Here is a 23,521-nt window from a genome sequence, read left to right as displayed (position 1 = left end):
GAGACTCAGAGGACAAAGACTTAAAGACACAGTGACCACTCGGGGCGCAGCCGGGCGAGAAGGACTAGATGGAGCTTCTCTCTGCTGCTCGCGGGCCCCACCCACACTGTGAGCATTGGGGTCTACACTGAAGTGCGTTTGTTAATAGTTTTTTAAAAAAGTCTTAGCCGAGCAGCAATGGCTCTGCCTGTTCTGCTCATTAACTCAACACTGGGAAAGAAAGCCACCACCAGCAGTGTGTGGTTGTTTTCCACTTGTGTTTATTTAATTTTCAAAACAGTGAGTCATCTGAACTATGCAAATGAATTTTACTCAAATGAATAACTATAGTTTATATAGCGAGCATGCTTCCGTAAATAGCAGAGCATGTAGTTCTTGGAGCCCACACAGACTGTTTTCTCTCTCTCTCTCTCAGACTTGGAAACGGAGCCAGGCATGGTGGCTACGCCTGTTATACCAGCACTCGGGAGGTTGAGGCAGAAGAATCTTTGCAAGTTCCAGGCTAGCCTGAGCTCCACAGTGAGTTCAAGGACAGCCTGAACTACATAACAAGACCTTGTCTTAAAATCCTGGAATCCTGCAGGGCCGTGACCACAATGCCACCACTGCTAGCAGATTTCACAGCAAGATCCAGGGTGGGCAGCACAGTGGTTAGAGCAACAGACGCACAAGCAGGGGTCCCCACTCTAGTCCTATCCACAAGAGCACACTGCCCAAGATGGAAAATAGAGAGGACCCAAAGAAAGGAGGGGACAGAGACCTGTGCTGCCATTCCGCAAGTGACAGAGGCGACTGGGTCTGGGATGACAGCAAACATGCTTACAGCGAGCAAATTACTAAGCAAAACCATTACTATTCCAGAAGAATATCTGAAAGCGTGACCCTTTTATTAAACTGTAATTTGGGTTCACAAAAATCCGTGTTGGCTCATGTATGCAAACGCTAGCCAAGGTGCTTCAGAGAGTTAATCTCCAGAAACAGCTGACAGTACCCACAAGAAACAAAAGAAAAACAGATTTCTTACCTCAGAAACAATGCGCGGGGGGCTTTCCTGATGTCCTTAGACATTTGGCTTGAAGAAAGAACACACACTATAGAGATCGGCCTGACTTTTCATGTAAATCTCAGCTTTCGGTAAACATCAGAAAAAAAAACACACACACTCCCTTCAATTTATATTCAAAATATCAAGGGATTATCAGCACCTCTAATTTGCTGTTGAAGTCTGGGGAAGTCTTCTACCTCTGGTGAAATGCGATCTGATTCCTATGTGGTTATATTTAAGAGGGAGGGCAAAGCAACTCTACTAAAGCCAGAGCTTCAGGCAGCCCCGGAGCAGACTGGATGGAGCTGGAACAAAACTGGCAACCTGAAAACTTTCTGATAAGATAAAAATTCATTGATGTCGGCTCACACGAGGCCCACTCAGCCCCACACTTGTCCTCTGTGTTTCCTTGGCGAATCTGCTCTTTTGCTCTATCTGCTTTAGCATAACTTTATTTTTCTCTTTTATCTCTCGATAACTGCACCCTGGGACCGGAGGGGATTGATTTTTTGTTTTGACTTATTGTTTGAAGCTCTGTAACTCAAAGCAGCTCTCACGGCTCTGATGTCTAAGCTGGAGCAGCATAAAAGGTAAACCCGGGGCCTGGGTCTCAGACTGAGCAGTAGCAAGACCATTTTATAATCAGCCATCTAGGTTTTCATCTGACGCTGTCCCCCAACCCTCACAGCCCACCCCCGACTTCGCTCACCAGCAGACTGGAGGTTACTTCTATGCCTTTGTCAGGCAACAGAGTGAGCTGAAATAAAAATAAATGCCTCAACAGCTTTGCATGCCAGGGCTCTGAGATTAAATACACTTCTGCTTAAAGCAAAAAAGTTATTTCCTACATAGAAAAAAAAAAAGCTTTGCTTTTATGCACAATGAAAGGAAACTTGAATGCATTTCAGAAGGCTGCTTTAGAAAAATAACCCTTGAAAACGAGGGGAGATGGTACGAGTGACAAAATCATTTCCCCACAGGACTTAAATCAAGGTGAAAAAGCACGCTGCTTTTGTGAGACAGATGAACAGCCTCCAAACAAACGTTCTCGTTCTCCTTGCACCAAAAAATATTTAAGAGACGGACTCTCACACACATTAGGTTAGAAACTTACGGTGTTGGCCATGCACACACTAAGAAATTTAACAACCCAAAGTAAAAAGTTACTTTCTGTCTTCCAGTATAATCCTCCAATGATTGGCATTACTTTTTGTCTCGAATTTAGCTTGTATCAAAGTCTCCTGCCAGCCCAGGTAGAGATCCACCTCAACACCCACAAGAGTTTTTGAGGGTCTACTCCCCAAAGTTGTTCGGCTTGCTGAAATATGGTTACATATGCAAACATTATCTCCCAATTGTAACCTCATTTTCTGCTCTGCTGGACAGCGTGACCGGCATTTGTCATCGGGCCTCCCCCGCCCGTCGCGTCATTCACGTGTCCGTAATTGTCACCGAGATGCAGCGTGTCAGCAGGGCTCCAGTGTCCCCTGCTCTGTCCTCCCCAGTCACTCAGGTAACAAACCCGTAATCTCGTCCTGTTTTCATGATGGTTGAATTACACATAATTGTTTCTGCACAGTGATTGATTTCTGCCTGAATAGAGACCTCTGCCTTTTTTCAATGCGAGCCAGTGGCAGCCAAGTCCCTCGTCTAGGAGGAGGCAGCAGCCTTTGAAGAGATCAAAGCCAAGGCCGCGAGCGGTTGTGCGCTCTGGGAATATGGAAACCCTTTATGCGCTGAGCCCATTTCCAGCAGCACGCTGGATGCAGCTGCACCGCATTCTGCCAGCGTCCGCGATGCTTTTAGCATCGACTCTGACATCACCCATAGCTGTGTTAAAGTAACAAAAGCCGAAAGATGACTTATTTTCACAACTCTGTAATTGGAACATGCAAAGATGGGGGGTGGGGAAGCAAGAGGGAAGGGGAGGGAAATACATTTGCTTTTCATTTAAAGCAGCACAAAAGAAAAGCCCAGAGAGAAAAAAAAATTATATAAGTTTCCACAAATGAAAAACATGTTTTTCATATGGAAAAACCAGCGGGGGCATTTTATAACTCAGACCACACAAAACGAACTGATGGCTAAATACACACTTTTGCAGGCCATGAAGGCGAAACAAAAACGCTCGGGTAAGTGATTCCAATGGGAAAGGAACTGCAGATGGGCGCTGGGCTGGGGACTGAAGGGGACACCTGATGCCAGGTGACCGGGCGCATCTGTGTGAGACCTGCCTGCCCCCACCCGCTCCCTTCCCAGCCAATGACTTGTGGCTGAGATCTGCATTTTTAATAAATCACAGGTTTACCTGGAAAACTGCAAATGTATGATTCCCTATAAACAGCAGAGGAAGAACGGGAGAGTCCCAGGAGCTGCGACGCAAACCCAGCTGTCAAGGCCACACTTGGGTCAGAAGCCTAAGCCTTGAACAAGGAAGAAGGATTCTTAAGGACAGGAGAACAACCGAAAGGCAGCAAAGAGCAATGTTCCATTCTCTCTTCAAAAGGAAAGTACAGGAGAAGCTATTTCTTATTTTTAAAAATAAGGTATTTTGAATTCTATCAAGTATATTATGTAAACAACCCATTACTGCACTTAAAATCAATTTAGAGAACAAAATCAGTCACACAGCACTGCTGTTTCCATCTACTGTTACACATGTGTGCTGTACACTGCCAGTGACCTCTGCGCCTCAGTAAGAGAACCTGCTGATACTCTTAACACTGAAATTGATGCTTAAAAAAATACCTGACCCAATCCATATACATAGCTCAATACAGAAGCTCCAAGTGTAATGAAATGACAAGAGGCATGAAAAGAGTGGAAAATAAGAATTTAAAAAGAAATTACAAGATTCAATGCATCTCATTTAATAAGTCCCCTTTACATGATGATTAGTACTGTCTACATAGGTAGCAGCAGTCAACAAAGCATCTGCTTTTTACTCTTCCAAGTCTGCAAAATGCTAAAACTTACTGACATTGAAGAAAGGACTGAAATAGCTGCCTCCTTTCATTCTGCACAAAACCCCCTGGTTCTGAAATACCAAGTAATTGGTGAACAAAAGCTGCCTTTGTCTGGGAGGATTTTGAGTCAACAGCCCTAGCTGTAAGATGCCCAGCTGTAAATTATCTTTGCAAAAACTGTCTGACACTGAGCTGAATGGAAAAGTCTTCAACAGCCTGCTTGCCTCAGTTTGCCAGCCCCGGCTTTATCTGTGTTATTGGGCATTTGGGTTTTGTTTTGGAGGAAAGGCATAAACTGTGTGAATTCTGAATTCAGAATGGCAGATGCAAAATTCAGCAAGAAGAGAGGAATCATAACATTTCAAAGTCTAGATCTTTTTCTTAAAAACAAAACAAAATAAAAACACCATGTTTTCTCATTTTACCATCCTCAGAAAAAGCTGGGCATAAATCTGGTGTTATGAAATATTTTTTGTAGGTGCATTCCTTATCCCTGGGCCCCGTCCAATTACAAAGACACTTCTTTATGATTCTATCATTTGCTTTTCCAGCAAAGCGAGGAGGACAATAGCACTAGAAGCAACCTGCGGGTCTTGGTCACACCCAAGAAGTCAGGACCTGGCCAGGAGAAGCCTGCCCTGCTCAAGACAGGCCCTCAGCTTCTCCTAAACTCCTTCCCAACTCCAACAGGCTTCAGGGCTCTGCACAGAGGAGGCTGAATTTAGAATTGCAGTCACCCGGGCAGCACGTGAGAGAAAACAGCCCCATCTGCCAGCCACCAGCCCCAAGTGCCTCTCCGGCAGGCAGCCTGGCAGGGAGATGCAGAGTGGGCAGCTCAGGGCCGCGGGCACCACACCCTCCTGAGATGCCCCCAGCATGGACGGGCAGGATGCAGAAGGGAGGCGATCGGCTGCATCAGACACACACCAGGGACTCGTTATACACACGGTCTACAGGCTGACCCGCTTATTTTCCCTTCAGGAAGGAGTATAATCTCTTGAAAGAGCTGAAGGGTTTGAATGCTGCTTGCTGTAAAAAGAAAGGAAGGCTGGGGACAGGAGGAGGGCGCAGGCCCAGGTCTGCGGGCCTCTAGGTGAGCATTTCCATCCCATCTTACAGATAAACACTTCCTGAGCCCATACTTTCCCCTGATAAACCATCCTCGTGTTTCCTGGTCCTTGTTCTCTGAAGGAATTCTCCCAACCCAAATTCCTGCAGCAATGTAAGCCAGTTTCCTTTGCTTATTGCTTCAGGGAAGAACAAAGCTGGACCCAGAGTCCTGTGAAACACACAGTCCTCACAGCAACTGCCCTGCTGCCCTCTCTGTGGAGCAAGCAAGCGACTACCAGCTTATTCTGCAGTGCTTTCTGGGGACCAGCCAAGAGTTCTGCCACCAAGACCCATGAGAACGTGTCATGCGTTGGATGTAATCCATTTTCACTGCGCTTGCAAAGGACTGAGGCTATCCTGGCCAGTAGAGCTTGCTTCCTGGCCAGCCCCGTCATAGGCACACATAGTCTTGATCTTTGTAAAACGGTGAGAGCCCAGTACACATGTTCAACCCAGGGGGAGGAGGACAACAGGATTACCGCAGAGCTGCTGGACAGCAGGGCCACAGAAGAGGGAACAGGGGACACCACAAAGATAGCATGACTGCAAATGATGTCACCAAGCTGGAGGACACTGAGGTCAAATAGCTGCAGTTCACAGGCTGGGGCAGAGCCAAGCCAGGTGATCCCAAGCAACCCGCAGGTGACGACAAAGCCAAGAACCATGGACACACACAGTTAAGGGGGTGCAGTCTCCCAAATGCTGCATCACCTGTGCGTCTCATCTAAAAAGTCCTTCATAAGGAACAGTCCTTCATAAGAAAGCCAGAATGCCAGAAATACTCACCAGGTCACAGAGGAATACAGTTCCTTTCCAGAGCTGCGGGTAGTAATGTGCCGCTGAGAGACAAGGGCATCACCCACCAGCATGCAAGAATGCCATGACTGCAGCAGACTCTTCACGTGAGAATTTTTAAGCTTTACAAAAATATGCAGTATAGAGATGGCCACTGTTCCGTCTGCCCTGTGTGTCAGGTGGCCGAGGGCACCTCGCCGGTTCAGATGACAGCATCAGTGTAGGCACAAGGGATGCAGCAATTCCCAGTTCTTCCAACGCCAACCCCTAGAGCTAAGCTGATGAGACCTGACAAGAATTGACAGGTAGCGAGCAGAAATAACGAGAAATGATCCATTTTATATAAAATAAGGACTCCCAGGTCCCATCAAGGAGTGTAATAAACATTGCTGTAAGTGAATACTGTAGTCTGAGTTATTAGAGACATAGGTAGTTCAGCTACGTAATTCAGATAATTACATGATGGTCAAGTTTTTGACTGATAAGGATCTTCAACAAAAAGAATTCTCACCACTGATGTAGGAATCTGAGGTATCAATTGATTTTGGCTTTCCTTCCTCCAAAAACACCGAACAGGTGTCTTTCTTCACTGCACTGGTCCTTATCCACATTAGAGAAAAGACATTGGCAGGCACAGTGGTGCATACCTGTAATACCAGCACTTAGGAGGCTGAGGCAGGAGGATTGCCATACATTGGTGGCCAACCTTGGCTACCTAGTGAGTGATATAACTATGCTGAGTAGAAGAAGCCAGCCCCAAAGGACTTTGCATTATAATTGTATTAATTCTGTTTTCATGAAATATCCCAAACAGGGAAGTTTATTGAGACAAATAATTGATCGATAGTTGCTTAGGCCTGGGGTGGCAGCGTGGGGGGGGCCTGGGTTACTTTTGAAGGTGATGAAAAACGTTCTAAAATGGACCATGGCAATGGCTGCACAGCTGTGCATTTGCTAACCCAGACGACACTTTCAGTGCATGAAATGTATACAAACTGTACATCAGTTAAAAAAAAAAAACTATTTGAAAAATGGGTAACCACTGAAAACAAATTACTGAATATATAAGTGAAGAAATTCCTCCTCCCTCAAATAAAATATCCAGAGAAGAGTTCCCTGATATGAGGCCCGTGAGTAGGACCCCTGTGCGGCTCAGTCCCTGTCCCTGAGGCTGCCCTGTGGCTCTGGAACACCTCAGGACCTGCAGGGGTGGGGCCGAGGGTGCTCGGGCAGGAAGGAGGTGCACAGGGCTTCAAGGGCAGCCTTTGCCTTGCCAGAGGTTGCTCATTGGGACCAGGGTGCACTTCCAAAGCCTGCAGCAAGTTCCAACACAGCAGGTGCCATCCACAGTCACTCTGTCACACCAGCAGAGCTCGCCTCCTGCACGACAGGGAAATCACAGAGGTGAATCCAGAAGCTTTTGGTCCTGACAAAGCCACGGAGAGAAGGCAGATGTGCTCCTTCTTCTGGTCAGTAGGGTAGCCGGCCATGATTTGGGGTCCCCAAGACAACCTGTGTTGTGACCCCTTCCCAGTAAGACAGCCACGGCTCCAAGATGCCACGGTCTTGGTTCAGGGGCACTTGGCTCCTTAGCATCTTACTTAATGCTTAGATTTTTTTTGTTGTTGAGTTTAACAGTAAAAGTTTAAAATTCAGAGCAAGGCTTTGAAAGGTTTTTCTCAGGTAGCCAAGTGTTTCCAAATTTCAGCACTGCATACATACTGAATTTACTTCAGAAACGTTAAAATAACAGACAAAAGCAAGCACCACAGATGCTCCTGAGGCTTCTCTTCTATTTGCTTTTTAAAAAAGGTTTCAGTGCACATTTTGCAGTCCATGTGATGACAGTCGGTGCACGCACATGACACATCTTACTTCCACCGACGTCCCCTGCCCTTCTCCGCTCTATCTCCTGGTCCCCTTCCCATCTGCAGAAGCTCTAGCCCCATTTCCTATTATATTTTATTTTGCTCTTTATTTATACTTTGGGTTTGTCATACAAGAAAAACCATGCCGTATTTAAGCTCGGATGTTGGGTTGATTTCATCTAATAAGGTGCATCTGCTTTCTTTCCTGAGACCCAGCCATCTCAGGAAGAAAATGTCTTTCGGGAAAATTTAATCTCTGACTCTCTAAGTGACCCCACTTAGATGCTTCGGAATCCTCTCATGAAAATCTAGTCAATAGAATCCTGCATTGTTTCACTGGTTTTGGCTTCTTGTTCCTACCAAATAGTATCTAAGACATGAACTCAGGCATCCTCTGGCCTGGAACTCATGGACCTACACTGACCTCCCTCCTGACACTCTAGGGCTCCCTGTTGCGGGTTTTGACAAAAGATTTTCCACATGTGATGACAAGTAAGACCATTTCTGAAGCGGTCACTTCTTTCTATGTTCCCAACTATCTTTAGGATGTTCAATTTTTCAAAGACAGGGAATAAAAGGTTCAAGTGATTTTCCCATAATGCAGCAGGTCAGGATCTGAGCCTGAAGTGGGGTTCTGGCTTCGACAGGAAGAAGATGCAGGCTCCGCACAGGACAGAGAAGGGGACCCGTCTTCACGCAGGAGACTCTGCCTGCCGAGCCCTCCACACAGGCAAGGGTGACAACAGCATTGAACATGTGGGGACTGTGTGCACAGGGCACTGTGGGGGTGCGGCTCTCTGGCACAGCGCTAATGGGCCAGCAACCCAACCCACAACATGAAGCCTGGGTCGCCTTACTGGCGCTTACCAGGCATCAGTATCTTATAAATGTGCTTGCTGAAAATGCTCTACATGGAAACGTTTCTGGGGTCTTTCTCAGATAGTTGAAGGTTACTGACTCTGCCTGCCCTTCTAGTGAAAAAAAGAAAAGGTTTCATCAAGCCACTTTCCTGCCTAAGCCCAAACACAGCTCTCTACACAGCCATTTTCAACAAGTACAAACCAAATACTATTTCCAGAGGGGCTGCAGTGAGCAGGTAGAAGAAGTATGGTGCGTATGACAACCACAGTCCTGGGGGACCTGGGCTAAGAGACCACCCGCAGGGCTCCAGGGCATCCTAGCTAACCCTGTCCATCCTGGTTAACCCCGTCCGCTCCCGCATCCCTGGGCCGTGCTGGGACGGGGCACCTCTGCCTCTGTCTGCTGTGGGCTCAAGTGTCTCTGTCCTTCTACACTGGGAGCCCCCATGCATGCTGTCAGGGTGGCGACTGAGCTTTTGCTGTCACACACCCACTACAGGGCTCAGCGCAACGACCTTCAAAACAGAACCTTCAATGAACGTCTATGGGATGAGCCATCAATCATTCCCGACATAAGCATTCTCAGTGTTCGTCTTCATCCTGCCAGGAAACCTAACCTGAAGCCCTAGAGTTGTTCAGAGACATGATAAGCCCAGGTATTTTCTGATTCATGAACTGGACAAGATGTGCCTGCTGGCTGCTTCACCAACCGGAAAGGTCCAAAGAGCCTTCTTGGCATCTTGGGTCTTGAAGTAAAATGCGAGTAATGAGCCAGACTAAGCATGGAAAGCACCGCCATCTAACACGCAGGTAGCTGTTCCCACAGCGGCTGAAGGGTAAGCTGGGCGTGGTGTGCGCCTGTAATTCCAGTGCTGGGAGAGGCAACTTGGGGACTCTGTCTCAAAGCTTTAACAAAAGGGGGCTACAGGTCTGGCTCAGTGCAAAGACGCTGGCTTCAATTCTAGTATTCCAAAAATGTAACAACCAAACAAATGATCAGCTAGTAGGTGGATCTCAGCTATGCAGTTGTAAAAAACATACACAATATTTTAATTCTGATATACAACAGTTCTGAATCATTTCAAGAGCTGTGGGTCAAAATCTGAAACAGTCACTATGTGTAAAAGGCTCTCATAAACCAAGAAAGGTATGAAATAACAAGTGATACAGCCAAATGGACTATAGATAAATATGTCTGAACAGTTTCATTATAGCATGGACTGGAACAATTTTTAAAATGCTAACATCTATAACCGAGGATGAAACTGAATGGTAGCTGGCCATTGCAAAAGATGATGTAGATCTATCTTCATTCACACAGGAACGTGAGCACACATGGTATATTTTAATGGAAAAAAAAAATGATCAGAACAGCATATCTTTATGACCCCATCCATCCGAATGCTTGAATTATACATACAGATAGAAAAAGAACACCTGAAAATATGTGTATATGCACGTCAAAATGAATCCATCACATCTGAATGATAAAAAATGCAGGTACTTTTTAGGTAATTATTCTGGTCTTTCATAGGTTTTCCCCTGACTTTTAAAAAATTACTTAAAATAAACAACCAAAAAAAAAGATTTTCTTTAAGAGAAAGAAAAGACTGTTTCTAATAAATATATCTTTAACAAAAGACGTTGCTTCATTTTTTTAAAAGAAATTTTCTGTCTCAACTTCTCAGGAATAGTCATGATTCCAGTTAATGCTGAACTAATTTCTCCTACCCTAGCACCAAAATGCCACAAGAATCACCACTAAATGCTTCTAAAAGTGAAGCGCACCCCACATTTGAATCACTTGATGTGCAAAACAACACTCTTCGGCAGATTTTTGCCTGTCAGAGCTCAGTTGTTACTGAATATGAAGGCAGCAGCCTTTATCAAAAGATTCCAAGAGTCCCAAAACCTGTGGCAATACAGCTATTTTTCTAGTCAGTCCTTAAGACTTGGTGACACGCTGGCTCTTAGGGGCCAGCACTACCGGACCCCATAAAACCAGACATTCATCAAAAATACACCCGATACACTCAGTGAACAACATTTTGCTGGGAGCTGTCAACAACATATTGAGTAATCATGTGACAGTTTTCAAATGTTCTTAGAACGGTCACTGCTACAGTGTAGCTGTTCACATTGTTTACTAAACATTAGTATAATGGTCACCTTTACTCCGCAGAGGACTATTGACTAAGGACTACTTCCTACCCTTTTCGGAGCAAACTGGTGTAGAAACTGAGCCCCAGCTTCTGAGCCAGGGATACCTGGCTTTGAATTCAAATTTACCATGTACTAAATTCTAGGATTCCAGACAACCAAGTCACTCTCTGAGGCTCTGACTCTTCATGGGAAGCATGGTGGTATTAGTTGCATCCGGTTCACGGTGCTATGCTGGGGATTTAACTTTTTAAAATACGTAAAGTGCATCTAGTAAATGTTAAATGCTGGTACATGCTTAACGGCACAACTCTCTTCATCCACAGGCAGGATGCCTATTTCCCATCATCATGCAGAGCTTCAGGGCAAGGTGCAGAAAGCCTCACATGGAAGCAAGACAGTGATTTTGAGAGCATCACTGAAGTTCATCAAATGAAAGTATGGACCACGAGATGGCAATAGTGCAAAAGGGTCTGGTTCTGTAACTTAATGAATTTTTTGTTGTTTTAATGGAAAAGTGAAGACCAGAATAAGCCTAAGCTCATCTCATGAATGTCTGTCGCCAATGCAGCCCTATTTCTAATTCACTCTCATGAACACTGTCGTCAGGCCCAACACCTTCGTCTCATCCATTGTCCCCTCTCTGCGTCTAACTGGTCACCTTCAGCCCTCAGTTCTCCATGGTGTCACGATAGCTACTGCCACCAAGAATAACGTCAGAGAAATCCAGGGATTCACCTGCTGCCTCAAGGTATTCTCCTAAAATGTCTCCGAGTCAGGACTTGCTCCCATCTTCCTGGTGAGGAATCCACTGCCTCAGCACCATCCAGCGCATGCCTGCCCTGTCAGCCGAGACCTGGGCCACTCCCTGTCCCAGACTTGGTGGCTGCAGATCACAGCAATTAGCACCTGCTGGAGCTGACCTCCCATCCCATGGCCTGCTCTGCAGGCTCCTTGGCCTCGGTGCCCATGCCATTCCTAGCCCCATTGTGCCTTGGGAGCTGCTCTGACCTCTTCATTAAAGACAGGGCAATAAGTCTGTACTGGGGAGATTAAGGCTTTTGCCAAGGTGCTGTGGACAGAAACTGCCCTGCACTGACTTCTGGATGCAGAGAGGAAGACCTGCCATTCCTCTCCTGCAGGAGCATCTGAAAGGCAGGACAGAGCCATGAGGAGGCCCTGGACCCACCAGTGGGTGCGGTCATTCCTCCAGGGTGAAGTGGCCAGGACTCGACCCTGGACCTCTAAGGATGGACAAGATGGTGCTGGCAGAAGAAAGGAAGGGGCATTTCAGGGGGCTGAACTCCAAGACCCACGGACAGTGACCTGGAGGAGGGTCCTGGTGTGGGTCTGGGAATGCAGCTGAGTGTGGCTGAGCGTGGAGAGGAGGTGGACGTGAAAGGTCCAGGCAGCTGCTACTGGAGCCTTCGCCCTGAACGCAGTACGCAGGGCCAGCTGGAGGTTGCTGGAGGTGTACGCAAGTGTGACCTGCAATGACGTGGGACAACCCAGGAGCCCAGCGCCAGCCTTCAATAACAGCGAGGTCCTCAGCAACTGGGTCTGCAGAAACGGCACCCAGTGCAGTGCTGGGCCACAGACTCACAGCGGGAGGTGGGGACATCCAGTTGGCAAGGCCCAAGTGAAGAACACGGCCTCAGCCTCCGGGGTTCCTGACTCTGACCCTGCCTGATCTATGCATGTACCTGTTACATGGACCCTCACTGGCCCCAGCCCACAGCCACTCTGGTCAGGATCGGTGACCACAGACAGCCACCTCCTCCTCTCCTCCGCAGCTTGGGCAGTGGAGTCAGTGCTCCGCCCCCAGCCCACAGTGAGCCCTGTCCCTGTGCCTCCTCACACACTGTCCACAGGGGCCAGAGGCTCCTCTCTTGGAGAGCTGAAGGGGAAACTGAGCAACGACAGACCTAATGGTGTCCCTCCTTCCGGGGCCAGCTCGCTGAGGGAAGTCCAGGCCTCACAGTCCAGCCCTGCTTTTCTCTATCCTGCTGTCACCCGGAAAGCCCAGCTTCCTCAAGGAGCAACTCTGACCTCTTCGTAAAAGACAGGGCAATAAGTCACACACGAGTCAGGGGAAAGGAAAAGTAATGAGATGGTGAGGTTTCTCAGCAGATGCCTTCGTCGCTTGCCTTCACAGAGCGTTTGTTTTGATAAAGACAGATTACATGGAAACATCCAAATCTCACACCTAAAACTGTTCTTGTGTACTCTTTATTAACCCAGCAAACACTGGGGTGTCTCGTCCACGCCGGGCTCACTGTAGCTACCTCATAGCTCATCACTGTCCTGATGATCAGCTGTCAACAGAAGCTGACAGCATACAGAATAAAGTTTTCAGGATGGGAAAAAAAGGAATTACAATAATGTCTCAGTATGGGTAATTCTTGTTTTGGTCATATGGGTAATTCTTGTTTTGACGATTATTTCATTCAGAAGCTGGTGACAGTAATATAACTGAGGCCAGATGCGGTGGTGTGCATCTATAAAGTAATCCTAGCACCTCAGAGGCGGAGGCAGGAAGATCTCTGTGAGTTCAAGGCCAGTCTAGACTACATAGCAAATCCTGTCTCAGAACAAAAAAAGACAAAAAAAGAAGGAAAGGAAGGAAGGAAGGAAGGGAGGGAGGGAGGAAGGGAAGGAAGGAGGGAAAGAGAGAAGGAGGGAGGAAAGAAGGAAGGAAGGAAGGAAGAAAGGAAGGAAGGAAGGAAGGAAGGAAGGAAGGAAGGAAGGAAGGAAGAAAAAGAAAACCGAAGGTGCTCTGGAGCCACTCCTCCTCCACCAGCCCTCCCATGTCCACCCTTCCTTCCCTGGCTCTTTCTCCTGTTGCAGCACAGCAGCCGCAGGCATCTCTGTTAAAGGGAACACCATATCACCACAAAGATAACCCACCGCAGTCATGCCCAAGATTGCTTCCTGCAGAACTGACCTCGGCTCCAAAAGGCATCACTTGTGGCCACAGGGAGGCACATGATCGGTTATCTGAACTTTTAAAGGTTCTGTTACCCCTAGTCAGCTGCAAATATAAAATATATTTCTAGGCCTTCTGTCCCTTACTCAGTGTCTCACCAGGCATTGTCTCCAGCACTGGGGGCCGTGGGCGTGGCTACCCGAACTCACCCATGCTCTGCGACGCCCTTTCAAGGTTTGCTCCCAGGGACAGAAGGCCCATGCGAACCAGACCCAGGGCGGCGCTATGGGAAGCTTGCTCAGTACACAGCAAGTGAACAAGGTCAGAGCTGGCGGCAGTGGGCACTGCAGTGGATGTGCTTTTCCGCCCGCAGGGCCTCTCCACCTCTACCCAGGTTCTGAGGACAGTGTGCACACGGTCTCAGCTCGCGGGCAGGAGGTTTGGGTTCGTGATCCTGCTCTGCAGTCCCTGCCGGACACCTCCCTCCTTCCCACCCGTCTCCACCTAACTCCACTCAGCTGTTCTGCTCCAAGTTCTGGCCAGCTCTGGGCGTCCACGTCCTGGAGACTCCATCGCGTATTCGCCTAAAATGATCATGGGCTTATAGCACAGGCTGTAGTTCCTACACTGTGACTTCATAATATCCTAATACAGAACAAGTAATCGTGAACCCCAGAATATATATGTATACATAAACAGACACACACACACACACACACACACACACACACACACACATACACACATTTTCCTTTTTAGATGTGGTGTCTTACTGCATTGCCCAGGCTGGCCCCAAACTCCTGGGCTCAAGCAATCCTCCTGCCTCAGCCTCCCAAGTAGCTAGGGTTAAAGATATACACCATCAGGTATGGCTGCTAAAATATGGTTTTTAATTACTTGAGGTTCAATGGCTACCCTTTCTAAGCAAGTGAGGACCTGCTGGGACACTGGTGCAACGAAGCACCACGTCTCCTGATTACTACATCAGCTTCCTACAGGCTGCCTCAGCGTGGCGTACTGCATAAGAGGTGGCTTTAATGAGGACAGGATTTAAATGAGCACTCCCCTTTAAAAACAGCCTTCGGCAGCACCTACAAGATGCCAGCTCTACTTTTCCCTGCAAATAAAGCGTGTGTTTTCCTGTCAGCCATAGACCACACTGGCAATGTAATGATGCCCTGTCTCAAAATAAAAAATAAAAAGATGCTGGGGGTAGAGGTCAGTGATAGACAGGCCTTAGGCTTAATCCCCAGCACTAAAAAAAAGGAGGAAAAATATCCAACAGTATCTGTACACATAAACAAGGAACAAAAGGAATAGGAGAAGAGAGTGATCTGATTTTTCAAAAAGCTTCAATCACATAAACCCCAAATAGCTCTGCCTAAAGGAATAATCGAATTAGTTTATTTTAAAAACTCAACAGTTTGGAAATGCTCTCAGCTGAGCTGGAGGAAAGCCCTGGAGAGGCTACAAGTCCAGGTCCTGACAGAGCCGTGTGTGAGGTGCTACCTCGGTTCTGTCCTGGGCAGCCCCCAAGAGTGTCGCGCTGTAGGAAGGCTGCACCCAAACCACAGCAGAGACGACAGCAGACCCAAGGCCTGTATGGGGGTGGGGGATACTTCAAAAGCCAGACTGGGGGTACTGTTTGTGGTTTTTATGTTTAATAGTACATGTTTGCAGTACGTGATGATGCCATTCCTCGTGGGGAGCTGGTCCGTGGACATCACACATGTGAGTTCTTTTTAAGTTCCTCTCCACACCCCCTCCCTCAGCCTCTTGGTTCCCTTCCATTTGTAGAAGATCTATCTTCCTAAAAGCATGATTTCTGGTAGGCCGGGTCAGTGGTCTTCTTTCAGTAAAGCCCACCTTAGCTCCTTCATTCCAGATGTGAAACAGATCTGTCTGTAAGCAAATACAAGCATGGGGTAGGGCTTAGACAAAGTCTCACAGAGTTCTGCTGTTCATCAGATACCAATGTGTTGATTTCCTAAAGTAAAACTCATACACAAGAACTGAGTCAATTCAATAAGAACCAACTCCTGCCACACTATATAGCGATCCCGACTTAAGAAATAAACGTAGAAATGATCGCTGGGATAAGAACAGTCATCTTCTTTCCCCACCTAAAAATTCTCTCAAAGGAAGAACACAGAGAACCTGCGATGGAGAAAGTTGGCGGGACTGAGCTGCTTCCGGCAGCCCTGCACCCTCATTCCAGGGCATCTGGAGAGAAATGCAGGGCTTCTCTGAGGTGCTAAACATTTGGGTTGCAGGGACAAACGGGTTTGCTGCCTCAGACAAGAGCACATGGCTTGGGACCCACAGAACAATGTACAGAAGTCAGCCCAGTCAAACATTTCCAGGGCCCTCAGCCCGCAGCCTGCAACAGGGCCTGCAGGGCAGGGACTAGTTTTTTGTGTGTGTGTGTTTGTTTTGTTTTTTTTTTCCTATTTTCCCATTGGCCAAGAGGGATTTCTATACATGAGGGTCAGAAAAAGCAAAGTTATTCGTTTAACCAGCAATCCAGCGTCCTCACCAAAACCCTGAGGAACTCTTCTCATTCCTGCAGGAGACCAGTCCCGCCAAGGTTCCCAGTGTCTTAAAAGCTCACAAGGTCACCAAATGCATTACTCAGGTGTTTCCCTCTGGGGCTCAATCTATGGGAACTAAGAATTCTTACTTAAAACCCTCTGAGAGGCTCATTCACAAGGTCTCTGGTACAGACACTGAAATCCTTAAGAATTCCAGCTCTAGAGGGAGGTAATTTGCCAGTTAAAATTTCCCAGCAGAAGGGGAAATGGGTAAGTGAAGGTACATTTCGCCGACAGGTAGCACAGTACTGAGACCTACACAAGCATACGTGCGCCAGTGTTTGTGCAAAAGGACAAAGAGGAGTCACAGGAGGTTCTGGCAGAAGCAGGTCTGTGGGCCAGATTCCCAGCTCACCTCCATCTGCACACAGAAGGGTCCAGGCTGGAAAGGGGTGGTCCAGCCCCTCCGTGGTCCTGCCCCTCCCCGCCCCAGATGTTCCTAGGCCCAACAGATGCAGTAAACAAGTAGTTGTCATGCAAATCCCAGTCCCAGGGAGGCCCTGGGCTGCTCCCACCCTGAGCCCCAGCACAAATGGTCACCCTGCTCCTGACACCCTGATGAAAGTCGTCGCTGAGGATGTCAGGGACACAAACACTCAGGCCTGCTGGGGACAGGATTAAAGAGCATGAAGACAGAGTGCGGTTAGGGGTGAAGAAGAGAGGGTGCCTTCCGGTTAAAGTGTTTTTGATCTCAGACACATTAAAAACAGCTGGTAGGTATTAAAAACCGAAGATTGTAACTCACTTTGGTTGGACCCTAAAAAAAAAATTGACATAGCCCTGTGGTTAAAACTGAGAAGCTTCTGGAATTGTGCAAAGTGCAGGATATTTCAAGAAAACAGGCTAAAATAAACACATTCTAACAAGCAAGAGAATCAAGCAAAGCCTCAGACAACAGTGTGAAGAACTGCTTCCTGATCACACCTGCCCTCCACTCTGTGCCTACTGACATTTATTCTGGCCACAAATCTTTCCTCGCCGCTCAGCTATATCCCCGGCCCTTCCTAAGCAATGAATGACTGATTCATTGCCCTCAAAATTTTAATACAGACACTAGCAACAAATACCTTCCATTCTATCACAATTTCAAAATGACCAGTACATGAGGGTTGGGGGAAATCCCTATGGAGACCTAAGGCAGAATGCGGTTTCAAGAAAAGAAAAGCTGACTGGTCAATACTCTTAGCAATTATTTACAAATTCCAATACATTTTTACTACACTATACATTTTTACAATACATTTTTACTACAATACATTTACTAATTTTACAAAAAAATATTGTTTGAAAGAAGTAGCTGACCTTGCTAAGGACTAAATTTAGGCACACATACGCAATAACTTAAACTAGCTGAAACTAAGTAGGTGGTGTCAGTGGCTGTCTTCTATTACTACCAAGACTATAATTTGATTTCAGAAGATGATTTGTTATCCTAAAAAGCTTTCAACAGAAATCTTCAATTATTTATGTAAAACATACTTAGATCCTCTCTCCCAAGAACAACAACAACCAAAATGTTGCCCAACTGAGAAAGAAATCTGTGGCATACCTGCATATCTAGTTCAACAAATAGAAAGTCTTCCACAAGTCTGAAAACTCAGAAGCATTTGCTTGAGGGTGGTGTCTGAATATTAAACTACAGTTGCTATTAATTCATTCACTTTTTAAGGTAGATTTGTATGTCTCACATTAAATCTCACTTAATTAAACATTAAATAGCACCAAATATTTAGACAATCCATTTAAAATAAATCATGAAGTAGCTTTTTCCTATGGTACCCATCACACAGTCCCCAGGAGCTCCATTTTGGCTGCTGTATGAAAATTAGAAAACTCTTCTTTATTCCCTACTTGAAAAAGCCAAATTTTCTTTTTGAAATCCATGGAGAAATAAATGCACTACCTGCAAAATCACAGTGCCTACAGCGTGGTCAGAGCTACGCCTCACATCCTGACCATCAAGGGCTATAGGAAACCAAGGTCACCAAACACCTCACTGCTGATCACTAGTTGGGGACCAGTCCTCCAGATCTGTCCCCTGGGACATTGAGGACACCACTTTTCCCAGTTGCTTGCGACTTTTTCAGTTTGTCAGCGGCAGGCAAAGATCCCAGGCTTAGGAGGTTTGGCCTCTAAGAGTCACAAGAGAGACTGAAACCCGGACTCCCAGGATTCAGGCACAGATGTTTTCCGTCAGTGGTGGGGATGGAGCGAGGTGGGGCTGGTGAGAAGTAGATACACGGAGGGAAGGGACCCCTGAGGATCCATCCCGCTGCTGGAGGAATGATTCTGAGAATCCATCCCCACCATATGCATGCCCACATCCCACACCATACTGTTCAGATGTCTCCTCACTCCATGAGTGAGGTTTCTACTTTCCAGAAAAGGGAGCAATCATCCAATGACAAACTTGAAATCCTCCAAGCTACGCATTTGCATAATGCAGTTATAGTGCCACCAGATTTTTAGAACTTCAGAAGTGAACTGAACCGTGAGATAAAAAAGGAGCAACTTTCTTCAGGTTATCTGCAAGTGATACCTTCTCAACAACCGACAATGAAGCAAAAATAGGTCACCCACCCCTCACAAAACAGCAGCTAGTACAATAAAATAAAATGAGACACGTTTCAAAGCCAAAGTGACAACCTGCACATTTGGCTCCAAATGAGCATATACACAGTTTTCCTTCTAGATGGCTTACGGCCCTGGAAAACCATCAGTCTTTAGTTAACTGAAAGACTGGATCCATTTTCTCCTGTCATCAGTATGAAAAGCACAGTCCTCACAATCATAGATTTGTTGTTTTTACCATCATTAGATTTCATACTTTGAGATCTGTTATTTATTAACCTCCAGCAGCAAACCAGAAGCTAAAATTCCAAGTGCAAGACATCAGAGTGGCACTATCCTAAGGCAGCACCCTTCATTCCTTGCCACAGCTCTTCCTTAGCAACAACTGGTCAGGAAAGCCTTTCCAATGTGTTTGAAAACAAAATCGTCAACATTCAGCCAAAAAAACTGATTTGCACTGCTGAGAATAACGGGTAACATCCGCACGGTACTCACTGTCCTCGGGATGGGCGGAGAAAGGGATCCGTTTGACATGTACGGGTCACTGTTCATATTTGGCATCATCATGTAGCCCGAGTAACTGGAGTAGGAGGGCCCCTTGTTATAGAGCCCTCCATCTGCATGCTTTCCTGTGAGAACGAAAGGACCATCAGTAACGTATAGTCTTCCCTTCTCTACCACTGTATTTTTCATCCGAAAAAAATATCTAATAGTTCCACAACAAATCAGACTTTACATGAAAAGATTTGTTTATAAAATACTATCGCTGGATTATTATGCTCTATTTTAGATTGACAGCATTTATTCTCTTAAAAGGTTTAACAGTGCACCAGATGTTTAAAAAACATGTGGTTCAATTTACTTCCAATACTGCTGATGCTTTCACAGAAATAAGTATTCTCCATCTAATTTAATTTAATTCTAACAAACTGGACAAAGAAATACAGAAACATGAAGGAGCACACACAATCTTAAAGCTGTAATGTAAGTCTATGAGGCCATCCAGACATGCACACGCATACATACTTACACACTTGAAGTTACATTTCTCCTTGCAGGCAGACTCAAAAATTCTAACCTGTTACTAAGTGACACAGTTATATCTAGATTATGAGCAAGTACCCACATTTATAAGGGATTAACTCCGGAAGGTTTAATTTTTTATGTGCTACACTTTCATCAGTCAGCCAAAGAAATCCATGTGTTCAGTTTATGTATTTAATCCGTGTGACGGCTCTGTCACTGAGAGGGAAGCCTAGTGCATTGTTCTTAGCTCTTTCTCTGCTTGGCAAACTGTAGGTACACACGTTGTAGTCATTAAGGGCACCAGAGATGCACACAGGCTGACAAGTAAACTCAACCACTTCTCTGATTCTATTCAAGCCATAAGGAGCTCTCCTTAAATCAAAAATTTTATATACATTCATCATTTTTAAAGGTTTTTGTGTGGGAGAAAGTCTTCCACGCTTGCCACACACTGCTCCCACTTGTAAGTTTTCTGCTTTTACAAGCTAGGCTGTCTTTCCTGGGCCTCGTTCAGCCTTATTCCTTCACCGCCTGTCTGTTCATTGTAGCAAGCTGGAAGCCGCAATTTTGCCAATGAAATTCTGCTCAAAACTATTCTTGTTGGGGGGGACCCCACCTCACTGTAAACATTCACTCCGCCTCCCAAGAATCAGGAAGGCAACTGAAATCCAAAGGCTCCTAGCTCAAAGACAGTTTTTAAAATGATGCAACACGCATCAGAGATAAGTCATAAATTGCCTGTGCTTCCTTTCCCGTTTTGTGAAAATAGTGGGTGTCTTCTTATCATGTCTGGTCCTGGTCTTGGGAATGTACATAAAAGAAGCAGAACAAATCCAATACACACAACACACACACATCTAAGGGACGGTGTGTTGGAGGAAAACCGTCTTACCGTCGTCGGGGTGTTCCCGGGCCTTGTCGTGGTAGGGCTCCTGAGAGGCTTGTGCTTGTCTGGCCACCTAACAGTGTGAATCCCCACCCACAAAAGAAAGAAAATCACCTTAGAGTTTGGGACAACATGCGTGACCACTGATAACTCTACCCATTCATTCAGTTAGTCTAAGAAGGATAATAAGCAAGGCTGGAATACTGGGGAATCTGTTTTTCAGCATGCATTTTTTGAGTGATTACTATCTACTCAGGATCAAAAAGTGAAAATACTGACAACAAAAACATAGTAAATCTGCTAATGATTTATGTGCGGCTCTGACTGCTGTTTACCAAAACCTACCAAGGCTACTTGGGGCCCTGACATGAGAGGTGCTGCTAGAGCTAATGGGGTTGATTGTTTTGATAGCCTCTTCAGTCACTGTTCACTTCAAATAGATCTGATTAAAAGCAGGCTGACTGTCATTCTGTAGCTGAAAATGTCATTTTAAATATAAACAAGCCAAGTGCTCCAGTGGGGTATTAAAGAAACTGTCCCAGCTAGAGCTCCAGGAGGCCTCAAAGCCTACTAGGGCTGCCGGGTGCAGGTTGACCTGGGCAAAGCAGAACTGTGCTGTGGTTACAGAGGGAAAATTGAGAGCTAGATTATAGACGTTTCAAAGGTAGCCCAGTTAACATTAGCTTTGACAACCGCCATCCATGCCCACTCAACCACGTGCAAAGCAGCGGTCTCCCTCTGCTCCATCCTCCTGGGACTCTGCCCCTTCACCCCCACCGCCCAAGACCAACAGGCCCTCTCCCCAGACCCTAACAGTGCAGAAAAGGTGAAGCAGGTGGTACATTCATTTATGGGCTAAGGAAGGAAAAGCTAACGGGGAGGAGGAAAGAGGCTGCTCTACAAGGACGTGAGTCTGGCAAAAAGCCTGAGTGTTCTGGACGTTATTGGTTACTTGGGCATGTGTCCTCCGGATGACCTCACCCTCCCACAGAGTCACGGATCTCTCACGGAGGTTGGGTGCACCTTGTCCCCCACCCCATCTTCACCCTGGATCCCGCGCTCAAGAGCACCTTTATGGGTTCTCCTTGGAACCCGGGTACCCACCCTTCCAAAACGTGTACTCACCCCTGCCATCCGGACAGAGAACTCGGAGGTGTTCTTAAACATGCAGTTTAAGACCCAAAATGTCCCCGCCCCCAAACCACGCGCTTTCTTTTGGGGGTAAGGATGCCATTTAAGGAAAAAGGGTATACCTCCAAAGTTTCTCTGCAAGGAGAAGGCGTGGGTGAAAGCTTTTGGGTGTCAGGCCTCTTCCACCGGATTTCCTCCGGAGGGGCTCCCAGTTGTTGGACAAGGTGGCCAGGGGGTGTCGGGTGTCAGAGTCCCTCCCCCACCCTCCAGCCTGGGGCTCGCCCGAAATAGCTTCGCGCTGCCCGCTCGCGGCCCTGGGCGTCTACACCCACGTGTCTCTATTTACCCTCTCGGGTTACCGGCGCGCTTGCCGCCGCAGCCTGAGATCTGATAAAGCGCTTCCGCCGCTGCACGGCTCGCCTTACTCCGTGCATAGATTGAAGGCCTGATCCGGGCCCAGAGGAACGCCAAATAAAAGTTCCCCCTTCTTTAAGCGATGGAAATTGGAGTGGCGGTGTCCGCGCTAGCGGGGCGGGCGGCTCCGCGCACCCACGGCTCCGAGGCTGCCCGGGGCCCCTGCTCGCGACCACCTGCCTGTGCGCCCCCAGGTCCGGCCCCACGCAATCCCCACGCGGCCCTGCGCCTAGGCGGTTGGGACGCCCCGCCTGCCGGCCCACGCGGGCCGCCCAGGCTCCCGCTCTGGTCGCGCTCGGTTGCGCCCTCGGTGGTTTATCGCGCGTCTGCAGCGCATCCACCCGGAGCAGCGGAGCAACGGTGCACTTTGTTTTTGGTGCTCGGCACGAACTTCCCGGTGGCATTGTTTACACGTCCCAGCTTTAATGCGTCGCATCCCAGGCCGACGCGGGGCTCCGGGCGAAGCTTCTTGCCGGCGACCCCACCGCTGGCCCTGGCCCCTGCGACTCCCTCGCGTTGCGTCCCTGGCCGGCCGGCGGCGCGCTCACCTCGTGTCCGTTGGTGGCAGGGATGATCTCAGACTCGTTCACCAAGGAGGACTTGATGTCGGCCAGGTCTCCTTCCTCCTCAGGGTGGCTGATCTCCGCGAAGATCTTCTCTTTCTGGGGGTCGCCTTCGTCCTTGAAGGGGATCATCTCATCCGTCGCGCAGAGCTCCGGGTCCCCGCCGCCTCCCCCCGAGAGCTGGGGCATCCCGGCGGCTGTGTAATCCCCGCTCCGCTGGGGGAGCCCCCGCGGCGACAGTAGGAGGGAGAGGGGCGTCAGTGCCGGGGACGCTGGGTGGAGGCCGGGGGCGCGGGGTGCGGGCGAACTCGGCGAGCCCCGGGGGTTGTACGCGCGCCGGGCCGGGGCCGGGTTGGGGTCCGGGCCGAGGCCACCCCTTGTCCCCGCGTCGCCGCGGCCCGAGCTAACTGGGGGGTCCCGCGGCGCGTCCCCGCTCGCCTCGCCCCAGTAGATGGCTCGGATGTGCAGGGGGAGCTTGCTTCCCGAGAGAGGAGAGGGGAACTAAGCTACAAGACTCCGTGTGCCTGGCGGAGACGGGGAAAGCGCCCGCAGAACCAGTCAGAAGAGAATGAAAAGTCCACTTCCTGGAGGGTGGAAAAATAAGAAAAA

General features: G+C 47.7%; 1 protein-coding gene across 6 annotated transcripts in view; it reads right to left on the bottom strand.

Annotated features, from left to right (window-relative positions):
• Lef1 (lymphoid enhancer-binding factor 1) overlaps window positions 1-23,515 on the bottom strand; it is a 98,910-nt gene extending 75,395 nt beyond the window's left edge. For 4 of the 6 annotated variants that reach the window (XM_005406198.1, XM_005406200.1, XM_005406199.2 and 1 more), the window contains exons 1-3: window positions 22,898-23,515; window positions 20,811-20,877; window positions 19,388-19,521 (exon numbers count right to left, since the gene is read on the bottom strand). In XM_005406198.1, the coding sequence (XP_005406255.1) occupies window positions 19,388-19,521; window positions 20,811-20,877; window positions 22,898-23,101 (405 nt within the window). In that variant the 5' untranslated portion in view covers window positions 23,102-23,515. Of the gene's footprint in view, window positions 1-19,387; window positions 19,522-20,810; window positions 20,878-21,929; window positions 22,026-22,897 lie in introns of those variants that run through there. The other 2 variants (XM_005406202.2, XM_005406203.2) reach the window with 1 other exon arrangement.
• Between the last annotated feature and the right edge of the window lie 6 nt (window positions 23,516-23,521).

The sequence above is a fragment of the Chinchilla lanigera genome, unplaced genomic scaffold (genome assembly GCF_000276665.1).
Source record: "Chinchilla lanigera isolate Chin_1 unplaced genomic scaffold, ChiLan1.0 scaffold00095, whole genome shotgun sequence".
NCBI lineage: Eukaryota > Metazoa > Chordata > Mammalia > Rodentia > Chinchillidae > Chinchilla > Chinchilla lanigera.
The sequence above is the reverse complement of the archived record's forward strand: the minus strand, read 5'-3'. Positions and strand labels throughout refer to the sequence as shown.